At 44.7% G+C, this 22,744-nt stretch overlaps 3 protein-coding genes across 3 annotated transcripts; all 3 read right to left on the bottom strand.

Annotated features, from left to right (window-relative positions):
• Positions 1–358: 358 nt before the first annotated feature.
• On the bottom strand, positions 359–16,800 carry LOC141777793 (ral GTPase-activating protein subunit beta-like). Its single transcript, XM_074652355.1, has 21 exons — positions 16,760–16,800; positions 14,488–14,652; positions 13,192–13,306; positions 12,895–13,030; positions 11,517–11,578; positions 10,187–10,268; positions 9,911–10,044; positions 9,636–9,818; positions 8,855–9,003; positions 8,052–8,218; positions 7,618–7,730; positions 7,365–7,520; positions 7,035–7,220; positions 6,775–6,933; positions 4,826–4,949; positions 4,597–4,713; positions 3,522–3,625; positions 3,330–3,432; positions 3,056–3,110; positions 2,843–2,982; positions 359–1,248 (listed from the first exon to the last, which is right to left on the bottom strand). Exons 1-21 carry the CDS (start codon positions 16,798–16,800, stop codon positions 1,076–1,078), a joined length of 2,664 nt encoding a protein of 887 aa, XP_074508456.1. The 3' UTR covers positions 359–1,075.
• Positions 16,801–18,737: 1,937 nt separating this feature from the next.
• LOC141777694 (uncharacterized) lies at positions 18,738–21,179 on the bottom strand. The gene is made up of 2 exons (XM_074652194.1): positions 21,138–21,179; positions 18,738–20,545 (listed from the first exon to the last, which is right to left on the bottom strand). The coding sequence occupies exons 1-2, from the start codon at positions 21,177–21,179 to the stop codon at positions 19,787–19,789; spliced, it is 801 nt and encodes a 266-aa protein (XP_074508295.1). The 3' UTR covers positions 18,738–19,786.
• On the bottom strand, positions 20,631–22,462 carry LOC141774483 (uncharacterized). The gene is made up of 2 exons (XM_074647187.1): positions 22,446–22,462; positions 20,631–22,408 (listed from the first exon to the last, which is right to left on the bottom strand). Exon 2 carries the CDS (start codon positions 22,308–22,310, stop codon positions 21,195–21,197), a length of 1,116 nt encoding a protein of 371 aa, XP_074503288.1. The 5' UTR covers positions 22,311–22,408; positions 22,446–22,462; the 3' UTR covers positions 20,631–21,194.
• Between the last annotated feature and the right edge of the window lie 282 nt (positions 22,463–22,744).

Genomic DNA, 22,744 nt, shown 5'->3' with positions numbered 1-22,744 from the left:
GTCACCGTCCACTCATATTCAACATGAATCCCAATTAGTGTATGAGGGTATGAAAATAATATGCAAGATAAGCATATAGTTTGTTATTATGAACGGCCAAATGGTGCATCGCTTTAAATGCTACGGCCGCAAGGAATTGTGGGATGTTATTCTCTCGTTTCCTTTGGTAAAGGATGGTCCAGTGTATCCTATGCTAAAGGAGATAATAAAGGAAGCATTGAAGCTCCTTTCCTTAACATTTGGTGAATTCGAACGGCTCTTATCACGGCTGCTACTGAGGTACTTCCGGGTCATTTCACTCAGTTAGGAACCTTCCTAAGCAAAAAGGACTATTCGAACGCAACCCAGGCCTCTGTCTTCACTCAGGTGACATCATCACTCAGTAACACCTGTCTTCACTCAAAACCTGTGACAGCAGTAACTGTTGATTCTCATTGGCTGGTTTACAACTACACAAACACACAAGCACATTTTTAAATCTGTGATTGGTAAATAAAACATCAGGTTGCCATGGTAACAGTGGAGCTGGTGGTTGGTGTACAGCATAGACTGTATAGATAGATGGACGACAAGTCTCCACTTCCTTCCATTGTAAAATGAAGCCCAAATATCTCGGATATGGGAGCAGCCATCTCACGCTTTTGACATCATTTGGAGCCAGAGTCTGTGCAGTTGTGATCGGGGAGCTGGAGCCGCGATATCCAGGTCGCGCCAACACAATTGACCGTCCCAATCACAAGCCGAGCACGGCCGCAGCTTATGATTGGCAATCAAGATGTTTTGGCTTAATTTTGGGTAGCTGTCATGTCGTCCATCTTTATATACAGTCTATGGTGTACAGTAGGTAGAGGTTATGGGGGGTTGGTCAGAAAGGTCAAAGGTCGGGGGGTCAGTCAGAGAGATTAAAGGTCAGGGGGGCCGGTCGGAGAGATTAAAGGTCAGGGGTCAGTCAGATAGGTTAAAGGTCAGGGGTCAGTCAGAGAGATTAAAGGTCAGGGGGGCCGGTCGGAGAGATAAAAGGTCAGGGGTCAGTCAGAGAGGTTAAAGGTCAGGGGTCAGTCAGAGAGGTTAAAGGTCAGGGGTCCTGGAACAGGGCGGAGTAAAAGGCGGGTTCAGAGCGGCGGCTGCGGTAGCGAAGGATGATGTCATTGATCATGTGCTTCCTTCTGACATGGGATGGAAGGGCAGAGTCACTCTCTAACCGTCGCCGATGGCAACAGTTGATCACCGTCTCTCTAACCAGGAAACCTGGAGACAGAGAAAGAAACAAGGTCTGTTTCAATAGTGTTTCATTCATGAAAATACATTCGTTAAAGGTTTTTGTCCCACGATGAAGACAAGACTAAACTGACTACTTTAAACAATAACCAACTAAACCTCCAGACTATCGAGGAGATAAAAGACGGACGGTTATTACTTTCATTTATATGTATTACTTAATAATCCAGATTATCTTCATCTGTAGGAGGATAAGTACAGCTGACCTTCACAAGATAGCATTATGGTGCAGTGAACAGCAGGATAGTTGGTGCCATCGTCATCCCTCCGAGATTTAGTATGTAGATCGACTTTATGTCATCCATCTATTCAATGACTGTAGATGTCGTTCACACAGTTAAAGAGAACCTCACCCCCAAAATGGTCTTTTGTATATTAATTACGTGCACCCCGCGTTACCTTGAATTCATGGAGAAAACTTTGTTTTTGTTGCTTGCCTCCACGGTGAACGAAGAATCAAATAACGGAGAAAAGTGTGGGGGCCGCGTTTAACATCAGCAAAACTAAATCAAAACATCCGTTTACAATCTCTCACACAATTCGTGCAGTATAATCCAAGTCTCATTTATCTAGTCGCATGCTCACTACTTCCCAAATGCATTTTTGCCAAAAACGCACAAACAATCTCACGTTTGCACACGCGTGCTACACGTCCCTGCGAGTATTGTTTATGCAGAAGTGCTTTAAATAGTAAGGTTTTAGCAAAGATGCATGTGCTTGGGGGAGTAGTGAGTTTAAGACTGGATAAATGAGACTTTGATTATACTGCACAAGTTGTGTGAGAGTTTGCAAATGGATGATTTCATATAAACTGGGAAAAAAAAGTTCGGAAACTTGTGTTTGGTCGATTATTTCTCCGTTGTTACAATGCTAATTGGCATTGTATTTTACATCGTTGGAAAGCCTGTTTATTGACCTTCACAATGATGTCCAACTTGTAAGGATCATGCATTTGTGGGATGAGCAGCACAGCTGATTATGTGGGTAGCGCCCAAGAAAAATTTGCCAAAATGCTCTGCCAATGGTAAACAGTGTATTCTCGTAAGGCTACCAGGAAGCCTGCAATGACTGCCCTTCACCGTCAGGCCCATATGTGCTGGTGTCAAATCCACCGTGGACTTTTGGAGTTATCCTCCAAACGGATAAACCAACAAACCTACCAACAAACAAACAAACAAACAAACAAACCAACAAACAAACAAACCCAAACGCCGGTGAAAACATAACCTCCTTCCTAGGCCTTCGGCTTTGGTGGATTTAATAATCATTTTGGGGTTGAAGTATTCCTTTAAAGGTCTGGGCCCAAATGAAGCAATGAAGGTTTTACTTCCATTCTGGTCTTCCATACCTCTAGTGACCATACCTTTTTGCTCCCTCCAAATTTGGGGGGTCTATTTGCCACCTCTTACAACTTGTCACAATCCAATATCTATTTAGTTATTTTCAAGTCAAGATTTTGGTTAAAGCACACCACTAATTTTCCACCTAGTCCACTTCCCTCTGGTATTGATCTCCTCTATGTGGGGACAGACAGACAGACAGACAGACAGTCAGTCAGACATACCCAAAGACCTCTTGCTGACCACACTCCCGCTGACCAATGGGACAACCAAACTGAACTTGCTGGTGGTGTTTCCATGGAAATGGATCCGGTAGAGTCCAGTTTTCAGAGGATGGACAAAGATCAGCTGGACATTTGACGCACTGACAGACAGAGAGACAGTTTTGTCATTAATAAGACTGAAGCAGTTTGTTACAGTGTATTTGGATGTTTCACCTGGTCGGTGTTTCTGCCTTCATCTCTGACAGCAGGTCGGACAGAGGGAAACTCTCTGAAACACAAAGTCACAAATCTGTTCTCACTTCATCACTCCAGAAAACTACGGCTTATTGTCACTCCCCAATCTATTTTGGACTGGTTTATTCTGACCAAACAACTGATCTCATCTGGCTTGGTGCACTCAGTTATACTGATACTAGTTAGAACACTACTCAATTATTATAATTACTAATATAACTACTTATTATACTGTTAATATAAAGTTAGTTACCGATATCCTCGAAGCGTTCGACCCAGACTATCAGGAGTTTGGATTCAGAGCCGACGGACGACAACACAAAACGAAAAGACTTCATGTCTTCAACTGGAGAACTCTGGACAAACAGAAAGGTCAGAGACTGACAGAAATAAGTTAAGATAAGTCATAACGACATGAAAAAGCTTTTATTTTGAAGGTCCATACTGTGGGTTGAGGGGCGGAGTCTTGGCTTGGCTCAGAAAGACTCAAGTTGGATGGCAGCTCAGTCGGAGGCTCCGCCTTGTCTGGACTCTTTGACAAATCAGCCACTTTAAACAAAACAAAAAGAAGAATTTAATAAAGTAAAAGGAAATAACTTAGATTTTCTCCTTATATGGTCTCACCTCTCCTCATGCGGTACCACCTTTCCTAAATGGTATCACCTCTCCTTATATGATACCACTTTTCCATATACGGTCACACCTCTCCTTATATGGTCACATGTTTCCTTATATGGTACCACCTCTCCTTATATGGTACTACGTGTCCTTATATGGCACCACCCATAGAAATAGAATAGGAGTAGAACGGACATTGAACTGTTTTCTGTGATCATCTGACAAGTACAAAAGAAAATGGCAATAGTTGTTAGCTTTTATGGTGACAAAAGAACATACGTCATTTGGGCCGTAAAGTGTGGTCGCAGCTCGTTGGTAGCTTGTCCTTCTCCGAAGCGGCGGGGAGTGAGGCGGAGGGACCGTTGGACTCAGCGCTGCTGCTGGCCACCAGCCCACTGTTGCCTTTTAGCAACTTCTAGCTATCTAACTGGCGGACAGCAGGCTAGTTAGCTAGCTTGCTAATTCCACCATACTTTAATGCCATACTGGTAACAGAAAATGAGGCGAACAAAGTTGTCACTCATATGGCGATAGAAATGTGCTTTCCTCCACTGAGACAACAGTTTGTGGCTGAAGCATTAAGTTGTTAAATTGTACTCATTTATTCTGGCTCTCTATGCTTTGTAACATGACTTACTACTCCACTGCTCGTTTGAATCGTTATTGCAAAACCACACCTCAGTGAGTCCACAACTGGCCATTAGTCACTTTGGTCTATACGGAAATGAGCCCGCTACAACGCCGCAATGGCGACGGTACACATAAAAATGGCAGCCGTTCCAACCACCCTACTACATTGGGAATGTCCGTCCTACTCCTATTCTATTTCTATGGCACCACCTCTCCTCATATGGTCAATACAGAAGAGTTTAGTGACTATTATTAGATCATCAGACACTCACTGTATGATGATGAGGGGACGATGAAGGTGATCTCTGTCAGAGCATTGGCGTACATCAGGACGAACCTCTCGCCATTAAACACGCCCCCTCCACTGTCACCCAGCACAGCAGGGAATTCTGGAAGACAGAAAACAATCAATCAACGATCAAGGAGAACAGAGTGACCTCAGGTAACCTCTGACCTCTGACAGTGTCCTGTTGATGAGAAGTGACCAATCAGAGCACTGACCTGAACTGTTGGTGTTGACCCCGCCCCCCTGTCGTCGCCCCGCCTCCACCGGCTGACCAAGAGATGACAGGAAGTCGAGGAAGTGAGACGGGACGCTGCAGCTGGACTCCACGTTCCTCAGGATCTACAAAGAGACAAACAGGTTAAGCCAAGTTCACACTACACAACTTTTAAAGTGGTAAGATGGCTGTACTGTTCACACTACACAACTTGCTGTCTTGTAATCGGGAGACTTGAAGTCGTTGTGGTTTTCACACTACGTTTTGTCACGAAAAGAACATTCAGAAAGTGATGTTGTCATTGGCACATGTGTTCACATAATAGCCTATTTCCACACGTCTTTACTATTTCCCCTATGAAGATCAGTCGCTATGTTTATTCATGCAAACATCCAACATCCTAGGTGCAACAATAACTTTGGTGTGTGTTGCAAATGCTACACATAGCACACACAGTTACAGGTGACCCATCCCACAGGTTTCCCCTCAACCTGTGTCTTGCGCTCTCATTGGTTGTAGCTCCCCGACAGACTCCCCAACATGTCCAGATATTTACCATGCCAGATATATGGAAAGTGTCCCGATGCAGCATTGAGCCTCTCAGCTTGCGTCCCTGAACAGTTCACACAAAGTGCTTGAGCACCGATTTGCAAGCCCCAATTTGCGAGCGCCAAGCCAGTTATTTGCCTCCCATCTGGGGCTTTTGCCGGGGAGCTCCAAAAACTGTTGGCGAGTGGAAAATCAGGGCTAAAGTCCTGTAGTGTGAACCAGGCATGATGGTGTCCACACGATCCGTACTTTCCACGCTTCCCAGTCATTGTCTATGAAAGCAGCCGTGCAATGTATTCTGGTAGTGGGGTGGCTGCTCCTCATTTGCATAAAGTTGAGGTCTAGACTATTTTATGTAAATCAGGGGCGTCTGTTGAGACTCGCCACTTTTGGAACTCCCGAGAAATGTTTAAACTAACTGTTGTCGATCTAAAATAAAGACAGATTCAGCAATTGCAAGGCTTTAATCTTGCATACTGTACGTTTTCATAAACACATTTCGTTAAACTATTTTCGTAACATAAGAGAAAAAAAATTCTGAGCCACCATGTTGGATCCGGTTTGAAAGCTGGGAGCAGCAGCCCACGAGGGAAAGCGTTCGTCCAATCAGGTGCCTAGTGGCAGCCGATCAAGCGTCCAATGCATGGAAGCGAGATGGTGCCTCACGTTTGAAAACGCCACTGTGGACACGTACCATAAGAGACAGAGACAGGCCAGAAGGACCACAATACCAACCCAATCAAACCAAACCAAATTATCAACCAACAAAAATAAAACTATGTCACGTATTGGAAGGAAACAACTAAAACACTATTAAATGTGATCTAAAGAGAGACTTCACATTAGCAAATTATTTGACCAGAGTAAAAAATCCTAAATTAAGAAAAGCTTTGACTATGTACAGACTCAGTGAGCACAGCCTAGCTACAGAGAAGAGTCGGCATAGACAGAGCTGGCTGCCAAACGAGAGGCTCTGCTCCCAGTGTAACAGACAAGACGTAGAGTCAGAACTTCATTTCCTCACCTCATGCCCCAAATACCAGGCTCTGAGAAATGAACATTTTCCCAATATCATAAAAATACATCCTGAATTTGAACACCTAACAGACGTAGAGAAACACACATATTTACTTGGGGAAATACCCAAATGTGAGAGCAACAAAAACAACATCAACACAAACACACACTAACAACTTCCACAGTCTCTCTGAAACAAACAAGGGTTAATTGTTTCCTGCTATTTTCTTGATTTTATTAATTTGCACCTTTTTCTTTATAATCTCATTATTTCTTGACGCTTTGACGATATTGTCATTGTTACACTCAGGCCAATAAAGCATATTAAATGACCTCAGCAGCTAACAGACAGACAGACAGGTGAGACAGACAGGTGTATCTGACCTCAGCAGCTGTCCTCTGTCCTGCTCTCATGTAGAACACGAAAGCAGAGTCAAAGTTTCTTGACGGCAGCTGGTCCAAACGTCTCAGATCCTCAGAGAAACCTGGAAGGGACGAGTCCGGAGACACCAACTGAGCCGGGACACCGCTGGTACCTGGATTCTACAGAGGACAAGTGAGAGGGAGACAGGTGAGACAGACGGGTGAGGCAACAGACAGGTCTAAATGAATCAATGAATCAATCTCTGTCCAGTCCATGGTACCTTCAGGGTCTCAGGTGTCAGCAGGCCCAGGTGGGACAGGAAGAGTCTCGCCGTCTGGAAGTTGGTAATAGGAGGCGGCGGCCTGCAGGTCTTCATGACGACCGATCGTCCGCTCACCTGCGGCCGAGCCTCGACCCGTCGCTGCCTCTTCAACGCTGCTTGCAGACACTCCAGCTGCTGCTGCACCTGACGGAGGAGGAGCAGGAGTTTGCAGGTGCTAATTCTTTACAGACAGACAGGTAAAGAACACCTGTCTGACTTCAATGTAGCTTCAGAAAGTTCTATGACATCCAGCAGGATCTGGGGATCTGGGTTGACCCAGGTTCATACCTCCTCAGTAACGGTCTCGTGCAGAGTTGGTATACTCAGATCTGCATTAACTGAAGCAACTCTGTCCATGTTTTCAGGAAACAGCTGATGTTTGACACCACATCGTATCCCAGCATCCTCCTGGGCTAAACCGCGCTGTTCTGGGATCAGAGTTTGCTAAAGTAGATCAACAGACAGGAGAGATAAAACACTGATCTCAAGCCTATTATTATGTATTTTATTGTCATTTTTTGTCATTGATGGGAGTGGTCACCTGTGTGTCGGTTCTTCCCTCTCTGGGCTGCAGGTGGAGCTGTAGAGTCCATGTGTGACCTCCTGACGGTCCTCTGATCAGCACTGTGATCGACGGACATGGCGCTGCACACACTTAGACACATTAGGATTTTTTGAACATTAGGATTAGTTGATTGATCTATTAGTCGATCAACAGAAAGTGAATCAAAAGCAACATCAAGAAACAAAAGAGCAGCAAGAGGAAGTTACATCAGCCTCTCAGTTTGTGTCGTCAAATACTGTTAAACACTTTTGAGTTCATTTAGAGATTATTTAGATTTTGTCATGTGGAAATGTTGGACTGATGATGACAGGGGAAAGGTCAGGGAGCTTTTTGGTTTCATTGTGTTCCTGCTGTATGAGCATCTGTGTTTCCGTCTATATCTGGTTCAGGATCAGTGAGTCAGGACTGACCCTGTTCAGGTCCCTGTGGTTGTTCCAGCATGGCCAGGATCACTGAGCTGTCCACCACAAAATATCTGAACTTCTTCACACTGCTATCACTCATGGTGGAGCCAATCAGAGCGTCCTCATCCAGCAGGCCTCCAAGGAATGGGAAGGCCCCCGAAACCTGCATAACACTGAGATATGAATAAAGATCAGACTGGTGCAGATACTGTTCAGGATTGGCCCGACTTTAGCCCTGAATCGGTCCCCCCTGACTAGTTTTAGAGTATCTGGTCTGAATCTAATCTGAATTATGTCTGAATCTGATCTGATCTGCGCATGGCAACTACAGGTTAAGACAAGGCAACTCAAACCTGCTTTATGTCAGGGAAAGATCATGGTCTCGGTTCAGAAAGAGCCTGTAGTGGCCTGTTCTTTTCCAATCCATGTCCAAATTGCAACAGTCACAGATATCGCTGCCTTCATTTCAGCTCATTTATTTTCACATTTTAACATACAAAAAATATCAAAGACTGTACCGATGTCCCACTCTACACAAATACACTTAGTCTCACCACTTCCTTCTACCACAGCTGATCATCATTATCATATTAACCAGATATATACACAACTAATTGCACAAACATTATTTCAATAATTCAGCAAATGGTGAAAATATCCTTTGTAACTAACACAAAATGGCTCCAACAGGCCAAAGTACCGGATGTGAACTCTGGTCTGATCACTCAAGTGATTAAGGTAGTGGAGATGAAAAACAGCTCTTATTTTAAAACATCTAGTACCTTTACATGTGTGTTTGTTTTGCTCACCAGCTCAGCGTGGCCTCTGCAGCCTCCTTCACCCTCAGAGAGGCCGGGTTCAGTTCTTTCTCCTCTTTACACCTCACTTCCTGTTCCTGTCTGGACTTACTGCCTGCAATCCCCAATTTTACGATCTCCAGGATCTCCAACAAACACTCCTGAAAACAACATAACTGTATATTTAATACACGCAAACCACAGTCCTGTCCCCATTTCTGTTCACCCTCTACACCTCGGACTTCAGCTACAACTCCAAGTCCTGCCACCTGCAGAAGTTATCCAACAACTCCGCAATTGTTGGCTGAAGGACGCTGAGAAAAGGAGCGTTGTGGACTCATGGACTTCATTGAGTGGTGTGAGCGGAAGCACCTGCAGCCTAACACTGGCAAGACGAAGGCGTTGGTGGTGGACTTCAGCAGGTGGAAAAGATCGTTGATCGTCTTTGTGGTTGTATCATCAGATCTGCGGCCGCATGTCTTGAACACTCGGGTGAAGAGAGGAGCAGAGCTGTCAACTGATCACCACCTACAGTGCTGGTGAGTGGGATCAGATGGCGGGGGAGGCTGCCAGACAGATCTTGTTAGGGTGAACTGGGAACGTCTGGCTGAGGCCCCTGTCTGTGAGGTCTTTAACTCCTACCTCCAGATGAATTTCTTATACCTTTAGTAACTGATTGATGAGTTACCTGGCTGTTTGTTACCTGTTGGTTAGTTAGTTGGCTGTTAGTTGTCTGTTGGTTAGTTAGTTAGTTGTTAGTTGCCTGGCAGTTTGTCACCTGTCGGTTAGTTACCTGGTGGTCGAGCATCGCCGGGTGTTCAGTTAACCAGACGTTCAGACAGTAGAAAGCAGCAACGATGATGGAGTGCAGATCTCTGGAGTGAAGCGGAGGAGGACGACTGCACTGAAACACGATGTAACAACAAACTGAAGTGACCGCTCGCATCCTCTCACTTTCCTCCACACTAACCTTCACCTGCAGGCCAACAGGAGAGAGTAACGTCACAGTAACGTTTGCAGTTAATGGTGTGTGTGTGTGTATGTGTATGTGTATGTGTGTGCGCCCACCTTAGCCAATCCTCCCAGTACTTCCAGTGCAGACAGACAAACTGCTAAGTCATTCCTCCACTGAGCCGTCAGACGCTGAGTCAGCAGGCGCACAAATTGAACCCACAGGATCGATGCTGCGTCTGACTGAACGGCTGGTTACCATGGAAACGTAAGCACAAACACGAACACACAGACAGACACACACACACACACACGTAGATTTCCATGACAGGACGATCAATGTTATAAAAGTCAGTTAAACTTAACTAAAATCCAATCAGCATAGTTAACTACCGGTTCCTCTGGTCCATCTATTTGCACTGGTTCCCCCGGTCCATCTGGGTCTACTAGCTCCACCTTGCTGAGACTCAGTTTCCTGAAAACAAAAGTAGATGAAGTGTTTCGGTTTTTCCTGATAGTAAAAGACAAGGGAAAAGTGAGCATGGCTAACATACCCCCACTAACTGCTTGATCCCTACTAAAGTAGAGCAAGAGGTTTTGCCCTTTTGGAAATTTTTTACAATTTTTGGGCACCCTGGACTTCTAACCCCCAAAAGGCACAACTAGACCACACTGTCAACCATCATACCAAATTTGAGGTTCCTAAGTGAAATAGTTTCCGAGTTCTGCTCCGGAAACGAAAGTGTGACACACAAATGGAGGGAAGGACGGACAGATGGACGGAAGGACAAACACGCTGAGCGGTATATATTAAATTATATTATAATTATATATTATATTATATATATTTTTACCCCCAACCACATTGTCGTGGGGGTATAGAAACCCAGAGTAACAGTGTAAAGTCCTGTTGGCGCCACCTGCAGGCTGATTGTTGGATTTAAATCAAATTTAGTAGTTTAAAGGTGCTATTGATAACATTCATAACATTCAGCCACTAGATGTCGTATTCTCCCTCTCCCGTTCCATTGCATTCACTTCAAATCAAGTCGTTGTCAGGCACTGACCCTCAATCTCAGTCATTTATCCGTTTTTTCCACACTAACTGATGACCCAGAGGTACCACGTGATACCAACGTTGTTATACTATCGGCTCACAAGCCTTGTTAGAAATGAGAACCGAACGTCAGATATCATCCACGGAGATAAACAAAACATGAATTTTGGACCAGCCAACATTTTTTAAATGATTCATTCACAATCACAATATTTATTTTTTCATGAAAAGCCATACTTTTCTTCAGCACTTTTCTAAAAGCTCTGTGGATGTATTTTTTTTAATTTTTTTTTTATATTCATCTACATAAATATGTTAATAATAAGACCTCATGAATATTATCTGAAGTCCAGGGATTCCATGAACACCACAAACATTACAAGACTGAGTGAAAGACAACAAGACACTGTGCAGTAAAGATCATTAAGAAAATGTGTAATATTTAAACAACAAATCTGAATTTACAATATGACATATAGACGGTTCTTTTTGTTTATGTTCCCTCAAAAGAGGCTGAATAAAACGGTTAAGTGTCAACCTGAAAAGTGTTTCTATACACATTAACCTTCAAAATCTGATTTCTGTTATGTAATGATGTTCATCTGATCTGACATATTGTGTGTCAGTCGAGTTTCAGTAGATGTCAATAGATGTGAGTGGACTCACCTGCTGAGTTTGTCCTGCAGCCTCTAACAGAGCCGAGTCCTGAACCAGGTTCAACATGGCCGCTACACAAAACAGAAGTCAATCAGGCTGTGTGAACGCGGAGAGTGTTACACAGTAGAGTCTGACAGAATGAAAACAGTAGAGTCTGACAGAGTAACAAACCCACAATGCACTGCTACATGTTTTACAGATAGACACAGAGCACAATTGCTGAAGCCTAGTGGTGGCTGTAGCACTTGCATCTTTCACTCGCCAATAACCTTAAACTTTAAAAATGAAAAAGAAGAATTAAAAAACATAAAGGGTTTCTGAATTATGGGTAGAATGTGTTAAACAGAGGAATATGGTCGCGCACCAACGACAGTGCCGACTGTATTTTTATTGTTACCGTGGTATGGTTTCAAATGTGCACCATTATCCTGCAATGAGTCTGTGTGTATAATACAGTTTGCATTCGTTCTAGGGCTATAGAACGAGTGTTGTAAAGTCAAAAAGTCAAACTTAATTGAAAAAAGATAAATGTTATCATTTCCAAAACTCACAACATGTTTTTATTAAACAAAATATTCTGCTTCAATTCTTATTTGTTGGCATTTAGCCTTTCAAAAACAACATTTCCACTGCCGTCAAAAAACTGTTCAGCTTGCCGGCGCACACGAAGGGAGGCACCACGGACGGAGGATTATCCTGCAGTGAGTTTGTGTGTATAAAACACGGTAATACAGTTTGCATCTGTTAGTACAGCTTCGAGCTTCCTTTGTGGCTTATAGCGGCCAGTCTAGTCAGTCTAGTGGTCAGTTGATGTGACCGACATTGCTTTCAACTCTAAAGCAAACGCAGGTTTCAGATTTCATTATATAAAATGTACTAGGCTATATAACATTGCTTGTGTTATAGTGGAATTTGGATAAATCAGAAATATGCAGTATATATTATATTTGCAAGGGCCTTAGCTAACTACAGTAGCTTAGCTAACATAGCTAACATTAGCTAACAGCTAACTTCATCATCATCCACCATCATTTTAGTCATCAACTGCACCCCTGCTAGACGTACGGTGCTAAAATAATTCTTTGACATGCTTAAATCTAATGTGTTTAGCTAGCTAAAGGCATTTATTATAGTGTTTCAGCCCTTGGTTGCATATTGTGGCACTGATTGTTTTTCCCCTCCGGTGGGAGTGGTTTTAAACTTTAAGCAGAAATCTATGACTGACCCCGTATTATCTGTGTGTTGGAGGTGAATGAGTGACTGAATGAATCAATGAGTGAATGAATGATCAGGATGTGAAACTGACCCAGTATTATCTGTGTGTTGGAGATGAATGAGTGACTGAATGAATCAATGAGTGAATGAATGATCAGGATGTGAAACTGACCGAGTATTAGCTGTGTGTTGGAGGTGTTGGTCTCCGTCTGCAGAGCTCCAATCAGAACACCGATGAGACGGGGCTTCAGAGACAGGAAGCTACCTGCTGTGACATCATCACCACTGAACCGCCCGTCCAATAACACCTGAACACACACACACACACACACACACACACACACACACACACACAGCTGACTGTTACTGTATCTGTGGTTATTAATGGGTGTTCTTACTTCACCTGTGAGGTCCAGGTCAGGTCTGCACAGGTGTGTGTAGGTGTTTAACAGGGTGGATAGAAGCTGACCTCTGATTGGGCAGATCCAAACTGCAGAGGGAGGGGCAGCAGGGACAGCAGGACCAGGATGGAGGCTCGCCTCAAATCCACCGGACTCACAAAACTCTTGAACCTCAACAGCTCTCTGGGCGAGAGACACACACAGACAGAGAGAGATTTACCTGCAGTCACACTTGTCTGTACCTGTAGGAGTAGAGTCAGTGATTGTATGACTACGTCAGGTGTTGGTTACAGCCTTCATGAAGACATTACTGCTGGATGATTCAAAATTTCGCCTCCTTTAGGTTTCAGATATGCAGTTTCAGAAGTAACTAAGTACTAAGTACTTTACTTAAGTACAATTTTAAGATACTAATACTTTACTTGACAATTTCCATTTTCTGCTACTTTATACTACTACTCCACTTCATCTCAGAGGGAAATATTGTACTTTTGATGCTAATAATTTTGTATTTTTTGGTCGCTTTCACAAGCCAACATTTAGTCCGTTTAAACTGTAAACTCTGGCGCGGTTCAAACCCTGGTGCGGTTTGTTTGGGCAGTTGTGAACGCAGTAATCATGCTCTGGTGTGGACCAAAACAACCATGTTTCCACGCAGACCCTAGTGCGGTTTGATGGCAGTGAGAACATACTTCGACCCAATTGCACGAATTGAACTAGGCCTGCACGGTTAGTTGTTGAGATGGACACAGGTAAACAACATGTTAGCATGAGTTGGAGAGGACTGACTTGGACTTCTGCAGAAGTCCGATGTTTGCTTCTGATCTGGGCCGAAGGGAACATACGCAATATGCTAAATAAAGTCCACAAAAAAAGTGACGCTTATAAAGTCATTCGAGATAAACTGGAGGAGAAGGGATTTGTGCGCTCAATAGATCAGTTCAAAGTAAAAGTGAAAAAACTGGTGAAATGAGCTGGTACCCACAGGGTTCTGGGTCCAGCTCAGCCTAAAGAAATAACATGGGACAACGTGAACCCACCATCCTTAGAGAGAGACATGGGGTCCTGTGTGATGTCAGAGGCGGGAGCCCGCTAACCCCTGACTGTAAAAAACTATAGCCTACTACAGTTTGTTTAAATTATGTTTTAGGAAAAACAAACAACAGAATCTGACATTGCTCCTCACAAGAACCTGGTCCAGGTGAGACTCACTGGGCCTCATCAGACCGGATCAGGCTGTGAGGTCAAGAGCAGCAGAACTGTCATTGGTAGTTAAGTATCTGCAGTATAAGTATTGAAAGTAGCAGTGTCTACGGTAGTGATTCTAGTATTCACAGTTACTGTAGTATTTGCAGTACTTGTACCTGTCGAGCAGCACGTTCTCCACAGCTGAGACGAAGGAGGGGAGCAGCAGGTTGACTCCTCTCAGGTCACAGCAGAACAGACATGTGGAGTTCAGCAGGATGGAGGCCAGAACACGGGGACACACCTCCTCCACCTGCAGACCCTGAAGGAGAACCAGGTAGAACCTGAAGGTTGGACAGAGGAGGGGAGAACGCACTTAAGTTTTAAATTGTGTGTGTGCGTGTGTGTGTGTGTGTGTGTGTGTGTGTGTGTGTGTGGGGAGGCAGGCAGTCAGACAGAAACAGACTGTGTGATGTTAAGGGAAATCATTCCATAAGAAGGTGGTATGATAGGAAAAGGCCCTTTGGTCTGTTGGCTTCTTGTAACTCTGGGGACAGAGTAAGTGAGTGTAGTGAGAGTAGTGAGAGTGCTGTCCTGTTGTTGCTGTATCTGTATAGGGGTGTGTGAATCTGCAGAAGTACCACGTGAACCTATCTGTGGGATTCACTCATCATTTAGCTTCTTCTCGCAGCCTCTGCCATCAGTGTGTGAATGTGTGTGTGAATGCTGACATGTAGTGTAAAGCGCTCTGAGGACTAGAAAAGTGCTATATAAATGCAAGTCTATTTACCATTAACCATTAACTCTATATAAAAAAGTGTATGACAGCGATCTCACAGTCATACACCCCATGCACGTGTCCTTGCGCTCCCCGACGTTTTCACTATGCATTCACACCAATCATCTGAAAGCGTGTAAAGAGGCTTTTGTACAGTCCTGTCTCTACTATTATTCATCATAACGTGGCTGACTTGCAGTCTAATAATACTAACTAGAAAATGCATTTCCTGCTGAAAATGCGTGGGAATGGTGACAGCTGAAAGGACCTGCAGGATCTCTGCTTCACACACCGCAGCTGAAGGAGTCTGTTACTGAAAGGGCTTTATAACACCTGACAACAAACAGACCTCAATCAACTTTCTTCATTTATTAGAAAGAATTTTCTTTTGATGATCTGGTATTTCCCCTCATTAACTTTTCAGAGGAAACACTGCTGCTCTACCACTGATAATAACTGTGTGTCTTTATTAGTATTAGATCAGTTCAGACATTAACAGATGTTAAAGCCGACTGACAGCTGATCCAGCTGTGATCAGCTGCTGCTGTCATCAGAAACGGACGTCGCTTCACGTGACGCTTCAGAGGAAAGGACTTCTCACATCTGTCAAAACATATTTCCTCTCTTCCTCTCTTCCTTTCTCCTCGTGTCTCTTCCTCGCCTCCTCCGCTCACATCTCTCGTGGGCGGGACTAAGAAGCGAGGAGAGGAGTCGAGGAGAGGAATCGAGCCTTATAAAATCGGAAATGGGAAAGGCCCATTATCTCTTTGTCAGAGGTAGTGAGAGTGCTGTCCTGTTGTTGCTGTATCTGTATAGGGGTGTGTGAATCTTGAAGGAACTGGCCTTCTACCTCCGAGAGGTCAAGGCCCAGTTACGTGCTGGTTAATCTTGTGTGACAAAGAGATTTTCCAAACAGACGGGTTAAAGCATAATAATACAATTTATTCCGAACAATCAATGTTGCACAAGTAAAAATAAAGAGTTTACAGATATCTGGATCCAACCTACGTGTCCCTGACAACATACAGTGCATGGGTCAGTTCGCGAAGTCTGAACCCCGAGCTATCCCTGATCCAGCGTTTTATGGTTTACACAATATTAATATTCATGAGTTATGGCACGTGATGTTTCTGCTGCATGTCTTCTTCTTCGTTATCTCCTTCTGGCTCCGTCCTCTCCTTGACCTTGCAAAAGAAAACAGCACCTGCCACCTCCCTTTTCCTCACAATCACTCTATTCATAACAAATCCAACAGTCAGGTTATTGTAAACATTCTTGTACATAATAAATCCAACAGACCCTCTTTTGAACTTAACTAAGTTCACCTACAGATAATGTTACATACAGATATATTTATTATAAGCATAGATAATGTTACGTACAGATGTATTAATTATAAGCATCATCACACAACCTCTTCAGGGTCAACATCTTCACTATCCCCCACCATTTCCAGGAGACCCTGTCTCTCAGCTTGGAACATGGCCATCTGATAAGAAGGAGGTGCATCCGGATGCTTTCGTTGCACAGCAGAAATAATCACACGCTCAGTGAGGTGGCGAATACATGGAATACAGCAACAACCGCATAATACTAAGCATGCACACACAGCAAGGATTGAGGAGAATAGAGATACCACCATGGACTTCCATTTCCCAAAGGTACGGTCTAACCAGTCGTTAATGGGGCTGTTGATACCTGAGTCATCGTGCATCGATTCAGACAGCGTCCGGAGCCCCTCTAGCGCCTTAGTTACAGTCCCGTCCGGCGCTGTATTGTTAGGGATGAAAATACAACATGAGTCTTGGAACATTGAGCATACACCGCCTTTCTTCTCTGCCAGCAGCATATCTAATGCCATTCTATTTTGGATCACCATCAGTGACGTAGGAGCCATTTGTTCAGCTAGTCCGGCAATTGCATCACGGGTTAGATTAGTCAAACGGAGAACATTATAGTGGATGTAGTTAATGCGGTCAACATTTTTGTTAGGAGTGATAGGGATCAGAGCACTTATTACAGGTATGTTTTCAAAACCTGCAGCTATTTGGTCAGCTAGTTTATATTCATTAGGGGAGCTACCTCACTACATCATTCTTTATAATCTTGGTTTAGCCTTCCCCCCCTTGTAGCCCACACCTTCCACCCTGCTTCTGAGTGAAAGCATTGTCTATTGTTAAAGAGTTACTTGTGATTAGCTATTTTTAGCAGAGTGCAGAGGCGAGGATGATAAGTAATGTATCTAAACTAGTACAGTCTGTGCTTTCCCAGGTTATTCAGATTTATCTGAGTACACAAATTCTACACAAGGGTCATGGTATTTTCTCTCACATTCCCTCCTTTTATCATGAATAACTAAAATGGTAACTGAAAACACGAAAATACATGATGAATTGCATTATGATAGTAATATGAAATGAAAACATTTAAAATACATGACAAATCACATTAAGAAAGTTTGTACAGAAGAACGAGGACAAGAGAGGTAAACACAAATGCTACAGCAAACGCCACTAGCAGTTTGCCGTACTGCATGATGCTTCTAGTTTGTTTTCCTGTGCGCAACTGAAAAACTTTTATCCGGGTGGTCCTATTTTATACTGGTTTGGGAAAGGAAGTGAAACTTCTCTCTGGTGGATTCTCCCCACCCCTGGTTCCTCTTTTTATCTATTTTAGCATTTATTCTAAGCAACAAGTTTTAATACAATGTGATATATAATGTTTTTCAAAAACCACCTAGATGAGTCCACCTAAACAACCATGTTAGCCTGATTTAACTGTAAATACAGGCAAGACCTTGTAACCTTCTTTCCCTTATGTGTATCTCATCACAGTCACAGTTTATACAGTATATGAAAAATAAAAAATATACGTGACCCTCTTTTCACGTAGCCTGGGCTCCTTGTGGGGCTGCCTCCTCTGCTTCAGGTCCTGTCCTGCTGCTGGAGCACTGTGTTAGGTGCCACCAGTTGAGTCCTTTTCCTGCAAGCTGCACAGCTGTTGCAGTTCTGGCCAGAACCTTGTGTGGGCCTGTCCAACGTGGCTCCGACCACTTCCTCTTTAACACCTTCAACCAAAGGTGTTCCGGGGGTCCGGGGTCAGGTCCTGGAACGTCCTCTGTGACAGGTGTGACAGGTTTGTCACCTGTATAGGAGAGAGCTGACACAAGAGCATTAACCTTCAAATAGTATGGTCTATAACCGAGGTCAGGAAGGGGAGAGGGGTTTTGGGACGGCCCTGGGAAAGGTCGGCCACACGTAAGCTCAAATGGTGTGAGTCCTGTTGACCGATTGACTGAGGCTCTGATGCCTATCAGTGCAATGGGCAGGGCTTCAGTCCAAGGGAGCCCAGTCGTGCGAACGATTTTTAGCAGCTTTAGCTTGATGGTCTGATTAGCACGTTCAACTTTTCCTTGCGATTCTGGGTGGTACACAGTGCCAAATTTGTGTTGTAGTCCCAGAGCCTTTTCAACAGATTGCAGGTCTTTATTTTTGAAATGTGAACCATTATCTGACCTGATCAATTTAGGAAACCCATGTTTCGGAATGTACTCATTCACCAGACATTTAATGACTGATTTTGCGTCCTCTTTTCCCGTAGGGTAGGCCTCAACCCAACGTGAAAATGCGTCCACAATTACTAGGAGGAATCTTTTCCCCCCAGCCCTTACTCCCATATCTGTGAAATCCATAAAGATTTCCTGTCCCGGGGCAGTGGGAGAAGGATGTTTTCCTGCCCTAGGAGTGATGGTAGGTCTGATGTTACATGTACTACATACGTCACACTTAGTCAAGAAGTCAGTTATAGTAGCATGTTTCCGGGGAATCAACCAGTGGCGGAGATCTCGTAACATCTGTTTGTGGCTTTTATGGTCAAGTCCATGAGTCTGAGTCAGTATTGAGGACATCCAACAGGGGGGCATAACTATTTGATCTCCGTTATACCATATACCATCAAACTGTTCTATAGCTCCCTTATCTTCCCAGATGGTTCGTTCTGCTGCTGTGGCAGATTCTTGAGCTTGTATAATGGAGAAATCAGTTATCTCAGAACCGAGATCTGCTGTGGTCATGACCATCATAGTAGGTAAATACCCTGCCGCCTTTTTAGCGGCTGCATCAGCTGCTTCGTTTCCTATACTCTCTAAGTCAGAGCCCCGACTGTGTCCTTTCACTTTGATCACAGCTACCCTCTGTGGTAACTGGATTGCTTCCAACAACTCTTTCATCAACTCCTCATGAGCCATAGGTTTATTCTGACTAGTCTTAAAACCCGCTTGTACCCAGCCAGACATATCTCTGTGAATTGCATTGCACACATACGCAGAGTCTGTGAAAATATTCACTGCCTTCCCTTCCGCTAACCGCAGAGCACAAACTGTGATGGAATAATTGATATACAAGTTATCTTTGGAAGGAAGAGGTCCGGAGCTGATGATGTCTTACAAAAGAAGGTTTATTGAAGCTTGATCAAGGAGAATTGTCAGGTCTCCACAATAGATGCTCTCTGCGTGAAGGCCTCACAACTCTGTCCTTCCTCCCCGGTGCTCAGTGTCTTACCCCTTATCATGTTATGACTTACTTCGTTCCTCTGGCATCTCTGACCCTGGTTGCCCTAGCGACTGGCTCTACGGTCTCCACTACAGGCACAGCTGTACAGATAACGGTGGCTCCTCTAGACAGGACTCCAACCCAAGAATGTCAACAGAGGGACACTCTGACAAACACTCTGACCTTTCTACCAATAAGAGAGGAATTGATGGAAAATTCCATCACACAAACTACAGCCGTAAGTTCTGCTGCCTGAGCAGATTGTTTCCCATCAAGAGGACCGTGATCGAGAGTACATGGTTCCTCTTTTGCTGTATTCATAGACACCACAGCATAACCTGCTTTTAACCCTTCGGTGGGATGACGGAAACAGCAACCATCTGTAAATAAGCTAAGGTCAGTTTCCGTTAAAGGGGAGTTTTCTAAGTCCAGCCTTAGTTTTACAAAGGGCAGCGATTTTTCTGCACAGAAGTGCTTCTCGCCATCAGTCATATTGTCAGCCATATTACAGCCCTCATGTACAAAGGAGATGTGTGGTTTCGAGAGTACTTGTAAGATCTTAGTCTGTCTGAGGGGGGTGAGAGTGAAACAGGAGGATGTGACATATGTTACAGTGCTGTGAGAGGTCAGAATCTGTAGAGGATGGTGCATGACTATATGACCTACTTTGTCTACAATTTTTGCCAGAGCAGCTGCATATCTGACACAGGGGCTGGCTCTCTGTTCTTGTGTGTCTAGCAAAATGCTACAATAGTACAATACGTTCCTATCTCCTCTGTGTTTCTGATATAAGACACCATGGGCTGTACTAAGCTGCTCTGAGACATCCAGATGGAATGGTTGAGAGTAATCTGGGAGAGCGAGTGCTGCGGCCTCTGCCATTTCCTGCTTGAGGTGGATAAACACCTCCTACTCCTATCCCCCAGGTTGTATCTAACAGATTTTGTTGGAACTCATCTTGATACGTAAGATCATTATTTCTGTCATAATTCAGAGTGCAGTGGGGAGGATCGGGAACAGGGAGGTAAGGGTGTAGAGCCCTAATCCATGGTTGCCACATGTTGTAAAAGTCAATCAGAGGGTTTCTGTCGGCTAGCAGGGCCCAATATATGTCTGCACAGGGTGGTGGGGCATCAGGTGAGGTATCAGGACTCAACATGCACATGCGATCAGCACTGGAGGGCGAGGAGCACACCATTTCTTCTCCTCCGGGGAAACTCACTATCACAGCTTCTGGTGAACAATGTACAGAAGCCCCCAGTGCTGCCAAAACATCTCTTCCCAGGAGATCACGTGGACAATCAGGTGCATACAAAAAGGGGTGCTCCATCACCTGTCTCCCAAGCCGGACAGGAAGGGGAACAGTAAAAGGCAGTCTTTGTTCAGTGCCGGAAAATCCCAAAACGGAAACATAGTGAGAGGAAAGGGAACACAGAGGTTCAGCTAAGGTGGAGTAACGTGCTCCCGTATCCACCATGAACCATCTTCGTTTTCCGTTCACTGTCAACTGGAGACAGGGCTCTGCCAGCCCCTGTCCCTCCATCTCCGTCGGGCACCCCTATGGGAACATTCCTGGTGTATATGGACCAGGTGGAGGTCCCTGCGCAGAGTACCCGCTGTATGCCTGCATTGGAGCTAGCTGTTGGTTTGGTGGAGTCTGTATTGTTGGCTGATATGACTGCTGTGGAGGCCCTCTCATCTGCTGTTGTTGTTTCTGAGGACAGTCACGTGCCCAGTGATCCGGGCTTTCGCAGATGTAACAACTGCCTCCTTTTGGTTGGGCATACCCCCTCCCCCTGCCTCCTCCTCTCCCTCTGCCTCTATTCCGGCCTCCATGATAAGGGGGCTGCTGATATGGGGCAGCTTGGTAAGGAACATGATACTGGGGTTGATACATAGCCTGTGGCGGGCCCTGCAGTGGATAAGGATTCTGTGGCGGGGCTGGAGCTGGTGTTACAATTTGAGCCATCTGGGTATCTTTCTCTTTCCCTCCCTTTTTCTTATCTGTCGCACGAGTCCGTGCATCTGCCAACTGTAATTTAGTCAACTGAGCTACCATCTCTTTTAATGACTCATTTTCCTCTTCCTCCTCCTTGGTTTCTGCATCCTGATGATGGCAGAAATGTGTTTCCCATCTTGATGATTTTGCCCCTGCCATATCTGGATTCTCTTGCATCTTTCTCTTAACTCCTTCCGGAGCATGTTTTAACAGAGCTATTCTGAACAGAGGCTGCTGTGATTCTTTATCTGGGTTCACCCCCGTAGCCCCCGCCCACTCTGTCTTTGCTCTTTCTATGAACGTGCGTCCGCTCTCCCCGTTCTTAATCTTAAACACCAAGCTGTGGAGCTTACCCGCTGGTATGGGATACTTTTGTCTAATAGCATTACCGAAGGAGGTAGCGTAGGGGTTAAGGGGGCTTCTATCTGACACCTGGACTGTTCCGGCCGCTGCTTCTAATTCTTTCAGTGCCCAGTCCGAAACCGAGAAACCCAAAATAGCCCTGAGATCACCCATAGCTAAAGTCTTCCCTCGGGTCTTGTTATACAGGCTCGTGAGCCACACTCCCCCTCCCTCTTGAATTCCTGGGAGGAGCTCACTCAGTGCTTGAATGTCACCTAAAGTGAACGGCTGATACTCGTCTCTACCGTTGCTTTTGGCCACAATGGGAAACATGCCAACACACTGACTCCTCTGTTTGTCACCTTTGTCTTCGTACTTTCCATAAACTTTATGTGACCTAGTTTTGGGGGGTGTATATGGTCTCGCCTCTTCGTCCCCACCCTCCCGTCTCCTATGTATCCCTCCTTTGGAGTGCGTTCTCATGGTTCCCTCTATAGTGATAGGAATGTTTTCATCTTCATCATCATCACCCTCCTCTACTGCTCTACTAGCCTCGTCATCAGCGTCCTCATCTACCTCTCCACTAGTGTGAACATCCTGATACTCTGCACGGGATCTCTCTGTGTGGGGTTTAGGGGTAGATTGAGCTCTCCTTCTTACGCCTCCATTACGCAAATCTGGTGGTAACATGGCTTGTCCTAACCTGTACTGTTCAGCCTGATCTCTCAGTTCTTCCCTTAGCCTGTCTATTTCTCTGGCTACATCAG

This window comes from Sebastes fasciatus, chromosome 1 (assembly GCF_043250625.1).
Source record: "Sebastes fasciatus isolate fSebFas1 chromosome 1, fSebFas1.pri, whole genome shotgun sequence".
Classification (NCBI taxonomy): domain Eukaryota; kingdom Metazoa; phylum Chordata; class Actinopteri; order Perciformes; family Sebastidae; genus Sebastes; species Sebastes fasciatus.
The sequence above is the reverse complement of the archived record's forward strand: the minus strand, read 5'-3'. Positions and strand labels throughout refer to the sequence as shown.